Here is a 14,081-nt window from a genome sequence, read left to right on the forward strand (position 1 = left end):
GCATATGGCTTTTACACCAGTTCAGACTACAGTAAGTTTTGGATTTGGTTGTAAAACATCTCTGTGCTTTTTGCACTCTCTAGTCAAGAGTGTGACATCTTCAACAGATGGACAGGTGAGCTTTCCATAATCCATGTCTTTCCTCTCAGAAGAAGAGATGAAGATTCTCGTTTGTAAAAGTTGTTGAGGAAAACCTGAGCTTTGTAAATCTGTTGTATGCTTAGATGTTGGGGTGTGAAAATTTGATGGATATGCAGCTGAGCACTGGAGTTACTGATAACTTTGGGTCTTGTCTCTTTGCAGGTGTAAGGTCAGTCCTCCTTCTGTACGTACTTCAAGACTTATCATAGAATCACACAGTGATTGGTGTTAGAAGGGAGCTTAAAGCTCATCCTGTTCCAACCCCCTGCCGCAGGCAGGGACATCTTCCACTAGAGCAGCTTGCTCCAAGCCCCTGTGTCCAACCTGGCCTTGAGCACTGCCAGGGATGGGGCAGCCACAGCTTCCCTGGGCACCCTGTGCCAGCGCCTCAGCACCCTCACAGGGAAGAGCTTCTGCCTAAGAGCTCATCTCCGTCTCCCCTCTGGCAGGTTAAAGCCATTCCCCTTGGCCTGTCCCTGCAGGCCCTTGTAAAAAGTATTGGAGCATTTGCTTAATGTATTTTCAGAACCATGTACCTGAATTGTGGAACAAGCATGTTGCTCAAACGCACCTTCTCTCTGTTTTGGCTGATACAATGTCTTGTTTGGTTTTTGTAACCCTGCATTATGAGGATTATTTTGGTTTAGTGTTTTTAAGTTCTGCAATCAATAGTTGTTTCCAACCTTAATTAACCTGCTGGGATGGTAGAACTGCCTTATTTTCTTGCAGTAACTTTGCTGGTCACACTTCTGTGTTTTCCATCCTCTTGACTATTACAGATTTTGTAAATAGTTTAGAAATGCCAACTTGTGATGTATGGGCTACTTTAACATTTCTTTGATTTATGTGCACAGTGCTGAAAAAAAGCCAAGGAAGCATATTATTCTGGGAAAAAAATGTTGCCAGTCTTCAGTTTTTTCAGTCTTAGTTAAAAGTTACACTTTTATCAATCAAACCTGATGGATTCTTTTTACATTCCTAAAAACGTTCATGACTTAACTCCTTGAAAAATAATCTGACTAAATGTCTACTTCTTTTTGTATGTCTAACTGCAGATATCTTTTAAAGTGCTTTTTCATGCATTACACTTTGGTCATCTGAAATTAGAGACATTCAAAAATCCCTAAGGGTAGGGGTTTATTCTTTTAAAACAAAGCTCGTCCATATGTTGCTATTATCCATAGTGCATTGCACAGACTGATGGATGAACACACATTTTGGTCTCTACCAGTATGGAGTAAGAGGATCCCTCTACCTTGTATACAAAGGACAAGGATCCTAGATTTGATTATCCAGCTGCTCATATAGTGTCCTAATGAAATACAGAGCTGTTTTTTAAATTCCTGTGCTCTGCTTGGGATCAGATCCCTGGAAGTCCATGTTGTGAGCCATAAACAGCTGTTCTGAAGGGGTTGGGAAAATATAGTTGAGTTTTAATGTAGAGTTCTTGGTTAATATGTAGTATTGTTTAGTTGGAGAAGAACTTCAGTAACACTTCTTGGAGAAGGAAGAGCTTGGCCGGCTGCAACTGATCAGCAGGATTGCTCTGTCTCCCTGGAGCCAGTGTCAGGTTGCAAACAGGATTCTGATGTATGTCATTAATTTTGAATACAGAAAATCTGAGTAAGGGCAGAAAAGCTCTTTTTTTTTTTTAATATTTTTTTTTTTTTAATTGCATTGGAGGAGGGGGAAGTTTCATATTCTCTTGACCATCACATTTCAGCATTCTGCTTGGAAGTACAGTGGTGGTGATGTTTTTCCCCAAGAAATAGTCTGGAGATGTCCATTCAATGTTCAATGTGGTATGTTTCCAAGGGGGAAAATGATGTGTTTCTTTTTGTCATCCTCCAGAATGTAGCTGATCTTTTAACTTTCACCTGCAGTGAGTCTAGGGTTTATCTGTGGAAAAATGGGTGTTGTTACAGGGGAGGGCAAGAGTCTAAATCTCTTTAACCACTCCGTAAGTGACCTTTAGCAGTTGCTGTTACTTAATGTGGGAATGCTTTCTGTGGGCTACTTCGACACTGTATTGGAAGGAGTCTAAATTCATCCATCCACGAATGTTCTAAAGCTATAGTAATGATGTTCATATAGAGAAATAGGCCACATACATTATGTTCCAGATCTGCCTGTTCTGCTTCAGGCTTTAAATTGTTTGCCCTTGCTAGCAGGCTGGAGATTAGCATTCCCAGCAGCATTGCTTTGGGACATCTGCTAGGTTATTAGCAAAAGTAACCATTTAAGGAAGCATTCTCTCCTAATTTGGCAAGTTCAGCTCACTTTAAACCCTATTCCTGCAACTCCTGCTGGCGTGGGACTGTGATCACCTGTAATAGAAGAGAGTGGTGATATCTGGTGTCGCCTGGCAGAGCATATCCATCTGCCCATGGCATACGTGTGGCAGGATGAAGTGTGTGCTGAAGCTCTTATCTTTGACTACAGCTGCTGGCCTCAGGAAGGCCATGGGAGATCAGTAAAACCAGGATTCCCTTTGCTGGAAGAAAAGACCTGTGGCTTGACTAATAGCTAGTGTCTGATACTCAGTTATGGGGATTTGTAATCTGAGTATTTTGCTCACTTTAATTATTGTGCAAGTGAGCAAAGCTCAGGAAAGACATTTAACAGAAGTTAAAATAATTAAATTTAATGAGTTAGGGGAAAAAAAAAAGAACAAGACAAGTAGCAGCCAAGGTCATTCCTGCTACATTGTTTATCTCCTAATGGACTTCCTTCTCATCTGTTCTTCCACTGTCTTTTTCTTCTTTGTCTGCTGCTGCAATTGGGCTAGTTGGATTTACACAAGCATTTTGTTGGAGAAGAGTATTAATTTCTTTATTTGTCTGAAAAGTACTCTGTTGGCTGTAGAGGTAAAGCCCAACCACAGTGCTGCAAATCATGGCATGCTGTTAGACAATCTGAGGAGTGTTTCCTTTATTCTACCACTCAGTTTTAAAGTATCGTCACATTTCTGCTATAAGCACCTGAGCATCCCCAGTCACGGAGGCAGCAGGCCATTCTTTATGCTGACATAGCTGCCACCTGAGCCCCTGACACCAAAGATTTAGTCTAGGGATTTAGAAAATATTAATCTTAGTAGGAGAGCAATGGCTTCAGTTCAAAGATCCGGTGACTGTTTAAGGGAGCACAGCAGCACTGGGGGAGGATACTGATTGTGTCCTTAGTCAGTCTTGAGTTTTAGCAATAACTTGTCCCTGCCACAAATTAGTTGTCCTATGCAATGATAATACTTTTGTCAAAAAAAAAAAAAGAATTTGAACTTTCTGTCAATTATTGGTCAAGTGCACTTATTGGGTCTTTAGACTTTAATGAAATCCATTAAGTGAACACACAAGTGTGAATATATTGCATAGAGTGACACTGAGATCATTTGTCTGTAAGTGGATCACCTTTGTGCCAACTACTACCCTTGAGCTCAGGATTACTTGAAAATACTACTGTTCGTTACTGCACGTGGTTTTATTTTTGACATACAGATGCAGAACACAATGTAATAATTTTAATCTACTTTTTGTGGTTCTTTTACGTGTCTGGGTTGTAGCTGCATATCCAGTGAAATGCCAGTTCATTTAGTTGTCTTTCAGGAAACAGATACACTCAAGGCCTTCAGAGCACGTCGAGGTATTTATGAACATTTTAAGTATAAAATACAGTTATTCTTTCTTTTGAAGAGGTAAGTAGGGAGTAGCCCCAGATTATGATTACTCTGCCTCTTTATCCATTTCCAATACCTCATGTCTTTAAACTTCAGAGCCTGTTGTCTGTGTAGTGTCCCTTTGTGCTGACATTATCCAAAAAAACATAATATTTCACTAATGTAACTGTTAAGTGGATTCCAGAGTACTTAATAAAACAAAACCTGGAGGAGGAGGAGGAGTGGCTTTTGCAGACACTTAGAACAGTTTTAATTTTATTGGCAGCAAGGGATGCAGAGGCTGAAGTTTTGACCAATTCCTTGAAGAAAGTGCTGCCAGATTTGCTATCTCTGCATGGTAAAAAGCCAAAGGCTTGCAAGCAGTATTGCAGTGGGGGAACATTGATGCAGTCATTCATCAGCAGAACTTCAATGTCTTCAAAGGAAGGGTAAGGGAAGAGCACACTTTAAGGCTGAAATCTGACACTAATTAAAACAGCACTCTTGGCAAAAACAGGGATTCAAAGACAATGGAATAAATGTAGTGAAGACAAGGTGCTAGAAGAAACAGAGATATGTACCACCATAGGAATATACATATAAAATGTCTACGGTTGTTTTTCAACTCCCTGGTCTTGAGAGGAAGGAGGAGAGACCTCAGAGAAAAGCAAGGTGGCATGTGCAGATGTTTGCCCTCGGAATGCTCTATATCCCCTGGTTTATTGACCACGGTGAGGCACAGGCACTGTGCATCTCAGTGCAATGCAGGTAAAAGCTGTGCTGTGCAAAAGGCTTGTAACAGAAGTGTGAGCTCATTAATTTCACAGTTTAGACAGATCAAGGTGTTTAGGAAAAGGATTTAAAAGTATAGAATAGGGGTAGCCTTTGTTCCCATCATGGATAGGTATTTGTTACTTAAATATTCTTGTCAACTGGAATGCGTTTTGGGGCAAAAAGTGCTTTTAAAAAAACCCAGAACAAAGCATTTGTAATTAAATTGTAAACTGGAGCAAAGGCACAATGTCTTGTTTTCTTACTAATTGAAAAGCCTGCAACCCAGTTCCACAAGAGGAAAACCAATGAGTAGAGAAATCGGAGACTGCTCTTTTGGTTTATTGATGCTGTGTTGGCCAAGTTAAGAATTCAGCTGTCCTGAAATGATCAAACGTTGTTTGGAGAAAAAGAGAATTTCCAAACCAGCCTCATTATCTGAGAGAAGCTTAAAAATCTCAATTAAGGTAGTGTAATTTCTCTCTTGCCTAGTTTAGTCTGCAGAGATGAAACTGGGGGAGTGTCCTGCTTGCTTGCTCATTGCTCTTTTCAAAGGAAGGACTAGAGTTTTATCATAATAGACAAATCCCTTGTTAGCTGCAAGGGAGAAATAGTTTAATGATGAGGGGCAAAACACTGGGTATCTTAAAAGAAGGCAAATGTGTATGTATTCATCAGTATTACAGTGAATGTTCCATGATGGGTAAGTATCTGTCAGGCTCTTCTGTAAAACTCCCTTTCTTGGAGGAAGGGAAATGAACTTTTTTTTTATTATTATTATCTCTGAGAAAGTGCTTTTCAGTTTACGTCTGGGCTCAATCAGTATTTACATGAGAAAGGAAAATAATACCACAACAGGGTAATGTGATTACAAAGAAAAGTCATTCTTCTGATTGCAGTCTTTAAAGAAAGAGCACCTATTGGTGCTTAAGCTTTAAATAATGGTAACGTGTAAATTTAATGTGCAACTGTGATTTGACACGATCAGCTGTAAATGTTCCAAGTGATTTCCCCCCCACCCTTCCTTCTTACCTTCTTTCTACCCATCCGGTTCAATGGCCTTGTCAGTAAGTGGACTGTAATGACTTGTTTGGTCAGCAGTCAGCACATGCAAAATCTCCAGCCCATGAATTATGTAAACTACAGACCTTTAGACCCAGCACAATTCTAATGATGAAGCTTTAATTTAAAAAGTTTTAAATTAGCACTGTGAACATGTTTGTAGTTTCATAACACACAGTGTAGTGTAGGCCTGGAGGCCAAAATATAAACTGTCATGATACAGTCGGGACATTTCTGTTGAACAAAAGGGCCATACCACATTGTTCTGATTTAAGCCCTTTGGCTGTAGCAGAAGTTCTCTGTCTGCTTCAAACCTTAACCAGCATCTGCAGCAGATATGTCCAGGTGGGTTAGATGGGTTCTTCTTTGTATGTTTTGGCTTTTTTAGGGGTGTGTTGTCTTTCTGGTAAGAAGAGAGTCACTGGGGTAGAATAAACAAATACTATGTGATTCACTTTTAAAGAATATGGGTGCTTTTGGAATGAAATCCAGTCTACATTTCTCTAATACACCTTCTCTTTTTAAATAGTTCATGTGAAAGCCAAAGATATCTTACATGAATGAAGAAATTGCTCACTTTACAATTACAGCTGTTGGGGAAGTGACTCCAAAGTGATGTATTTCACTTTGTGGGGAAGTGACTCTGTTGTGATGTATTTCACTTTGTGGGGAAGGTTAAGAGCTGTCGATACATGAATGTAGTTTTCATATACTCAAGAACACTGAAAATATGAATTATGGCACCTATAGAACATTAGTGATAATCTTTTCTTGTGTTGCCATTAACCTAGAGAAATAATGAATCTCAAAAATAATAAAAACTAAAACCAGTCCAAATTCTGGTTTATTTACCTTCAGGTAAAGCTCTAAGCATTAGTTTTAAGGACTTTTCCGATATCCTTGAGAACTAGAGTCTCTTGATTTTTAAATGTGGAATTCACACATCTACTTGGAAACACAGTTTCTAAGAAAAATATCAGGTATCATGAGACTCATCCTAAAACTGTGCAAGCTGGCACTGGTGTATGTCCTCGCTGCGAAGTGTTATCAGTTGATTTTGTTGTTGATGGTTTTATTTGCTAGTTTTGTGAAATAGATTCTATGTTTGTGAAATACATTTTATGTTTCATCTGCATGTATGGGGGGGCGGGGAAGATCAATCTTGTTGAAATTCTAAGGAGGAATTTCTTTAGGAGGTAAAGAGCTTAACTTTACATATCCATTTGGAATTCCCCAAAGCTGGAAGATGTGGATGCTTGCTGTAATAAAGCCTCTGAATGATGGGGCATTCCTCAGCAGCTGATAAAGAAATGCTTTGCAGTACTACCTAGTGCTGCACCAGCGCTCAAGCTCAGTGAACATTTGGAGTATTCCATGGATCAAGCTATTGCTGTTTACCATTCTGCTGGTTTAAATGAGCACAGTTGTCAAAAGCAGATGGAAGTTTGTTTGGAATACACTACAGAAGGCAGTTGTGACCATCCACAAGTGCCCAACTTTGGCTTTATTGGGTTACAGGGTCCATTAGACCTGCATGGATCACTCTTTGGAGACACTGACTGACAGAGCAGCTCTGCCGGTCCAGCCAAAGGCTTCTGTTGCCCTGTATCTCATCTCCTGCAGTAGCTGGTAGACACTTCTTTGCAGTGCTATTCCAGCCATCAGCAGTCTCTAACTCAGGGACTTCAGGTAAATGTGGTTTCTGTGTGTTTATTAACCCTCAGCGGGTTTGTGTCCCTTGAGCTCATCTCTGTTTTCCTGTATGAGCCTTTTAACACCCGTCATACCCTCCGACAGTACATTCCGTTGTGTTCCCTAAGGTGAAGAGAGTATGTTTGGAAATAGCATTCTCTTGTTGGAAAGTACAAATTTTGAGGGCATTGGTATGTTTCTAGCTGAGATTTGCTATCATGTCTGATGTTGACAGACAAAGGAGTTTATTTTACAAGGGGAAAAAGGAACTGTGTACGTCATTATCCATCAGGACGGTTGAATCTTCAGGCTATAGTTTTGATGTTACTGCTACTGTTTTGGTGCTATCTTCAGTCTTGTTTCTGCTCCTCAGAACAAGCGATTAAGAAACAATTTCCTAGTCTCTTCAGTTAACATCTCTTTGCCCCCAAAAGCCGTGCATTCTGTGCAATACAGTATGTGATACTTTAATAATGTATAAATCAAGTTGGAAAGAAGCTGCCTGTCAGTTTTATTAACTTTGACCTTTTCTCCCATTATAAGGATGGTTGGTAAATATTTAATGGCCCTTATAGATTTTGACAGCTGGATCTGCATTCCTAGGAGCAAAGGTAGATTATAAAGAAATACCTATAATTAATAAAAATAGTTTAATCACTGGGGGTCAGCCTTCATGTATAAAACTGTTAAAATATATTTATTTTGAATTTTTTAATGCCTGACCACTAAATGTCAGACTAGCTGGGAGGCTATGAAATGTCTTTAAAAGGTTGCATTTAAAATGCATCTATGCTTAGCAGTATTTTGTGCTGGTTACCTCCATCTCTAAGCACTTGTCCAATTGATATGTTCATGAAATAGCTGTCAGTGTCCTTCTGCACAGCGATTGGTGTCACCAACACAAAATGGCTACAGGAGGGCTGCTGTTAGTAAGATGCAAGGAGAAAAGGGAAAAGCGTGTTCCTGGAGTTGGAGGGGTCTTCTGCCAGAGCTGTCTTTTCCTTTAATTCCCTGCATATTGCACTCACTGCAAATTCTGGGAGTGAAGATTGAAAACTAAGCCCCTGACACTTTGAAACATTGCCTTTCAAACATGTGCTGTCCATTGCTCTCATTGATTTCTTTTTCATTTCAGAAATCTGTCGGAGAAAAACAAATTCGAGCAAAATTCATTGGTCTAAGCTGAGCTGTTGGGGTACTACAATCCCCCCTCCCCTGGCAGAGCACGGTTCTCTTCCCATTAGGAATGCAATGTGTCTTCATGTTGTGCCACAGCCAAGATCACGTGGCAAAGCACCCAAGTGTATCAGGAGCCTGTTAAAAAGCCTTATGGATGCTCTGAGCATTGACATTTGAGTCAAATTGCCTCACTGGATAGCTTCACTCATTTTAATAGCTATTTTCAAGTAGATCACTTTACCAAGCTTTGTTTCGCTCATTTTCAGTCAGTCCCCTGCAGAGTAGCTTTGCCTAAGCCCACTTTATTTTCTGAACATACATAAATTGTGTTTTCCTAACTGTACCCTTTTTTAGATTCACACCATTGGGGTTGGAGTTATTAAACAGTTCACCTTTTCAAATCACATCTTTAGACAGTTTAAAGAACACATTGAGGTGGGGACTAGAATGATGGAAGTTGCGTTTGTTTGACGCTGAATTCCTTCCCCAGCTTCCTTCAAAAGCAAAGAACTAAATACAAACTGGGAGGTTTTAGAGGTAAGCTTGCGACTTGTTGCACTTGAAACTGGTTTCAGGACAGATACAGCACTGTGGCCTTTCCTACATCTCTGAGAAGTGGGATCGTACTCAAAATCTTGCAAATTCATGCTGTGTCCTTCCTAAATTTGTCTTTCACTGGCAAGTAACATAAAAGGTTAGGAGAAAGCTACTGAATGTGAATCTTCTTGCAATGCTTTGGAGACATGCTAGCAGCTATTTTAAAGGGTAGGTTTTTCTTTACAGTGGTAGAAGCTTCTTTGTGAATACTGGTGGTTTTATGTTTAAGAACAAAAGATGTGTTATTTCTAAAAAGCTGGTTTATGCACCTTTCTTCCTCTTTTCTTCCAAAAAGTAAGAATGCTTGATCCCTTGAGATCCTTGAGGGGAGAAACAGTCTTCACATTTAAAAACAAGCTCAAGTTTCAGGAGAGTTAAGACTTGAGAAGATGTCTTGGATTCATCATCTTACTTGCCCTATAGCATAACTTCCTTGTGATACTTATTTCACAGCAGGCTATAAATATGCTTTTGTTTGCATCATCTTCCATCCAAGCAATATATGTATGAAATACCATGCATTAACTTACTGACTGGCTGTAATTTGAATCAGGTGGTACAGATAGTAAAGGTCTGACATAGACAGCATAACTGCAGTGGTGTGTATTTTAATATATGTATGTGTTTTATTATCCAGTTGCAGTACCATGCCGGGCTGGCATCTGGCCTTTTGAATCAGCAGTCTCTGAAACGTTCAGCCAACCAGATGGGAGTATCTGCAAAACGCAGACCAAAAGCCCAGCCAACAACTCTTGTGCTACCTCCTCAGTAAGTAATGGAGTATTTTGAAGAGTTTGCATGGTAGGGAGCAGATTTTCTTTAAAACTTTTAATTATAATGTTAGATTCTTAAAAAATCAGCCTTGTGCTTGCATTTTTGTTTCATACAAGGTGAATTATTCTGGTTGGTGGGGTGGGGTACCATATAGAAAAAGTAATTTATTTCTTCTGCTTATGGAGGTCCTTGATAACAGGAGACTTGCAAGGATTCTTCTTTGTAGCAGAACATAAATGTTTTTGCCGCATGAGGTTGTCGTTGAGGAGTGATGTTCCCCTGAGTAGTATGACTTGAAGCTTCAAGTAGGACTTTTCTGAAGGTCCTAAAAGGCTGAAGCCAAAAAGTCTTTGGTGTGAGTACTTTCTCGACAGACGTCTGTCTGAGTCCATCTGTTCACCATATGTTAGTTCTGCATTGGATCTAAACGTCTTTTACAGGTGACAAGCAATTATGAGGACACTTAGGAACTGTTTGAGGACATAGAGTATCAACACTTCAGGCAGTCTGTGTACTGATGCCAAAAACAGAGATGTCCACAGATAAGCTCATAAATTAGTAAGCTGCTTAAAATATTTAGTTACATATAAGAAAATGATTATTATGGAGAAAATGAAGTGCTGAGCAATTATTCATTGTGCTGAGCATCCTTGTAGTTTGTGGAAGCTGCCTGGGTTTTCACAGACCAAGTCACTGGTGTATAAACATCGTACTTCTAGAAACTTCCTAGTTGTAGTAACAAAAGTCCCTGTTGTCACCAGAGTCAGGCCTAAGTTGATGAAGGAATCAAAGGGAACCTTAATATTGGATATATAATACACACATTAAAAAGTATGTCTCTATCTACAGGTGAGTTTTTCCTTCAGTTTTGCATTTACCTGGAATTTGCAGGTAGAATATAATTTTAGTGTGGTAATTAAGCTTGATCTAGTAGTTGAATTCAGTATATTCAGATATATTCAGATACTGAATTCAGTATCTTATTACTACTTCCAGCATCATTCGCAAGGAAAATATGTTTATGCTGAGCTGATCCTTTATCTGTCACTGTTTGTATTTTTTCTCTCTGGCTTCTCTTTGACCTTTTCTTATTTGTCCTTATTTGCTATCTTGGTATGTCTTTAAGAAGAGAATAATAGCTATATTAAGCCAAATCCAGTACCTGTTGGGCTCAATATCTTGTCCCCAACACAGGGCAGAAGTGGATTATGAAAAGACTTATGAAAATAGGCTTATGAAAAGTATTAAAGTGTGGCAAGTGCATTTTAATATCTTGATTTTGCTGGAGTTTCATGCAAATAATGATGAATCATGCTGTGAGTTTGGTTTTTCCTCCCCTTCATTCTTTATAAAATCCAAAAAAAGAAAGCATCAGGTGCAGAACTTCATATCTCCTTGATATATATGAATATGGCATACTGCATACTGATTTTTCCCATGGGAGTTCAGGGTTTTTTGGCTTTATTGATTAGTCAAGAAAGGGGAAACTATTTATTTCTCTTTTTTTTCTTTGGTGTGTGCTGTTATTAAGTTAAATGAGAAGTATTTGGGCTGAGTACCCATGTCAAGTATATATTAAAAGTTGTTCAGAGCAACTATATTATGTAGCGCTTTTCTTAAACAGAAGTGGTACAAACAGGCTATATGCCAAAATGTCATTTTGGAATGGCAGATTGGAGCAAATAGCAGTGCTGCAGTAATCCTTTTCAGCCTGCAAAAGAATGCAAGGAATGCTGTTATTCAGCAGGTAGCATAGGTGATGATATGACAAGGAATCTTCTAAAAACTTTTGTTTTTATGCAGATTTTTGTATAAGGATAAATTGATGTTAAATGGCTTAATCTGAGTTAAAGGTAGCATTAGAGAGCATGATGGATTTATTTATGTTCCTGTTCCTTAAAAACACTGCATGGGCAACTTTTGCTATTGCACATTATGTTCTTAATGGCAATGACACAAGATGAGGAATTACCTTATTAATCTGTATCTTTGATCTTTATTGCTGTGGTGAGACTTGAGTTTTATTCCACAGGCTGAACAGAGACAAATGGTGTTTCTTCTCATAAGGGTGGTGATACAAAACTTGATTGTTGTGTCAACTCATTGTTCACTTGAGCCCTTCCTCTCTTTCTCTTCTCTGCTTTTTCTTTTCTTTTCCTCTCCAAAATGGCTTTTTCAAAAACAAACAAAACAAACCCAAAACCTTCTCAGCCTGTTTTGGAGGCTCAGACATCTCTTGAAACCGCATGCTCGCAGAAGGAGCCAGAGAAAGGGTTTTGCAAATGGCAAAGCTTATTCGTGGTGGGCCCACTCATTGGTCCCTCGCCACCCCTAGGCCATCTTTAGATGCCCTCTGGTTTGGAGGCAAAAAGCCTTAGCTTTTCACTAGTAGATATCCAACCCAGTAGCAGCAATTTTGAATCAAAAAGGTATTTTTACAAATGGAAGGTCTCAGTCTTGTAACCATTACCAGGAAAATTTTTGTTTTCTCATTGTTTTCTGTATCTGAGGGCTTCTAAGTGCTCTGAACAGTTTTGAAGAGAGGCCTTTTGGTGTTCAGTTTGGCTTTTCTGTGTTGATTTTCACTGGCTCTGAAAGTGCAGGAAGGAATACTAGATTGGCATGCATCTCCTTTCTAGCCAAGTGTATCTGTATGAGAAAATGACTAACTGCTGGCTTCTTTCTCCCCCTGCTTTGTCCCTCCTTCTGTCTTCTATTAACAAGACATCTCCCTGTACTTGCTAATAGATGCGTTCCCTCACATGCTTCTCATCTGGCTGCTGGTTCCTTCCTTCTGTTTGCTGAAGTGCTGAAAGCTGTCAGCTCCTTCCAAGTGACTAGAAAAGCAGATACATGCAATCCTTCTGAAAACCAGAGTGTCATCTTCTGGTTTGAAAGAAATGAAGTCAGTAAGAAAGCATAGCTCTTAGGTTTTCTTCTTTTCTCTTGAAATCACGCAATTAATTTTGTATTATTTTGCTTGGCACCACATCTCAAAAGCAAATTCCTAGTTCCAAAGCTGTCTCCATGACTGTGCATCTCAAAGAGCCTGGGGTGGCTGGGAGCAGTGAGCCCATGGAAGCAGTCCCTGGTGGTGCACTACCTTGCTGCGAGCCCGGCAGACTATGGTATGTCACTTGTCTCGCTGGAAAATGACAGCAGTGAGTTGCTGTGAGATGAGGCAGAAGAAAGCAAAGAGGAAGCGCAGGAAGTTGATTAGGTTCTTGCAGTTGTGTTCATTGGCACACACAAGAGGGTCAGTTAGTTTTAATGGGAAATTTTAGGGGTCTCGGCTGACAACCCTGTGACTCGATAGCTCTGTTGTATAGGACTTTCTCAGTGCTCCCAGATTAATCATCTGTCTTCTCTGTCTGGCAGGAAATTGCCAGAACAAGAACTTGCTCACCACAAAAGGTACTAAGGCTCTTGCCCTTTATGGTGCCTTTTAGGGTCATTTGTTGTGACACTTGTGGTTTTGGGGAAATAAACAGGCTATAAACAATAAACAAGCTGAAGTCTGCTTCTTGTTTGACAACTTCAGGCTCAATGGACAGAGAGGCTTGAGTAAAAGAGTCCTTTTTTTTTTTGTTTTAGGGCTCTTCAGTTCGTCTTTTAAGTCTCTTGTGGTTTGATGTATACCCTAACCTTACAGTGAAAACATTGTAATAGATTGAGTAAAAATCTCTGTGAATTTGTACTCTTATTGCTAGAAACAGAGCAGCAAAATTACTTTTCCATTATTGAAAAAACAAAGATAGTGCTGCCCATGCTATTGCTCTAGATAAGTGAGCAGTAATAACCTATGAGGATAACTTTTCTTTTATGAGATAAGAAGGGCTTGAGCACAGAGTGCTGGGCAGAGTCTCAGGAGGGATAGGTTGTTTCTGCCTCTTGTTCTTGGTGAGATGAGGAGGTCTCTGTTCTGCTCTATGCACTCAGAATACATCTGGATCTTGTAGAGAAGATGGATGTATTTAAAAGAAGTCCAGACTTGCTCCATCCTTTGGAGCTACATTAGCAAAAGATGCTCTTTGGTGAGGGGTCTCCTTTAAAAAGTTAATTTACTGGTTCATCAGGTATCTGATCATCTGGATTTGGAAAATAAATGTATAGCTCTCCCATATTGTAGCTTGATTCAGTACCAGCATAGTCAAAGTGTTGTTCTTTCATAAAATTGATGACCTATCATTTTTAATGGTTCTGTCATATAAGT

General features: G+C 39.5%; 1 protein-coding gene across 3 annotated transcripts in view; it reads left to right on the top strand.

The window, feature by feature from the left end:
* Nucleotides 1–14,081, top strand: part of MED27 (mediator complex subunit 27) — an 83,667-nt gene that overhangs the window by 21,149 nt on the left and 48,437 nt on the right. For 2 of the 3 annotated variants that reach the window (XM_061352728.1, XM_061352726.1), the window contains exon 3: nt 9,732–9,862. The exons of the other annotated variant lie outside the window; for it this stretch is intronic. In XM_061352728.1, coding sequence (XP_061208712.1) covers nt 9,732–9,862 — 131 coding nt within the window. The remainder of the gene's footprint in view (nt 1–9,731; nt 9,863–14,081) is intronic. 3 annotated transcript variants of the gene reach the window in all.

Source organism: Neopsephotus bourkii, unplaced genomic scaffold (genome assembly GCF_033783945.1).
Source record: "Neopsephotus bourkii isolate Nb327-2 ecotype Australia unplaced genomic scaffold, CSIRO-AGI_Nbou_v1 NB_659, whole genome shotgun sequence".
In the NCBI taxonomy this organism is placed as follows: Eukaryota; Metazoa; Chordata; class Aves; order Psittaciformes; family Psittacidae; genus Neopsephotus; species Neopsephotus bourkii.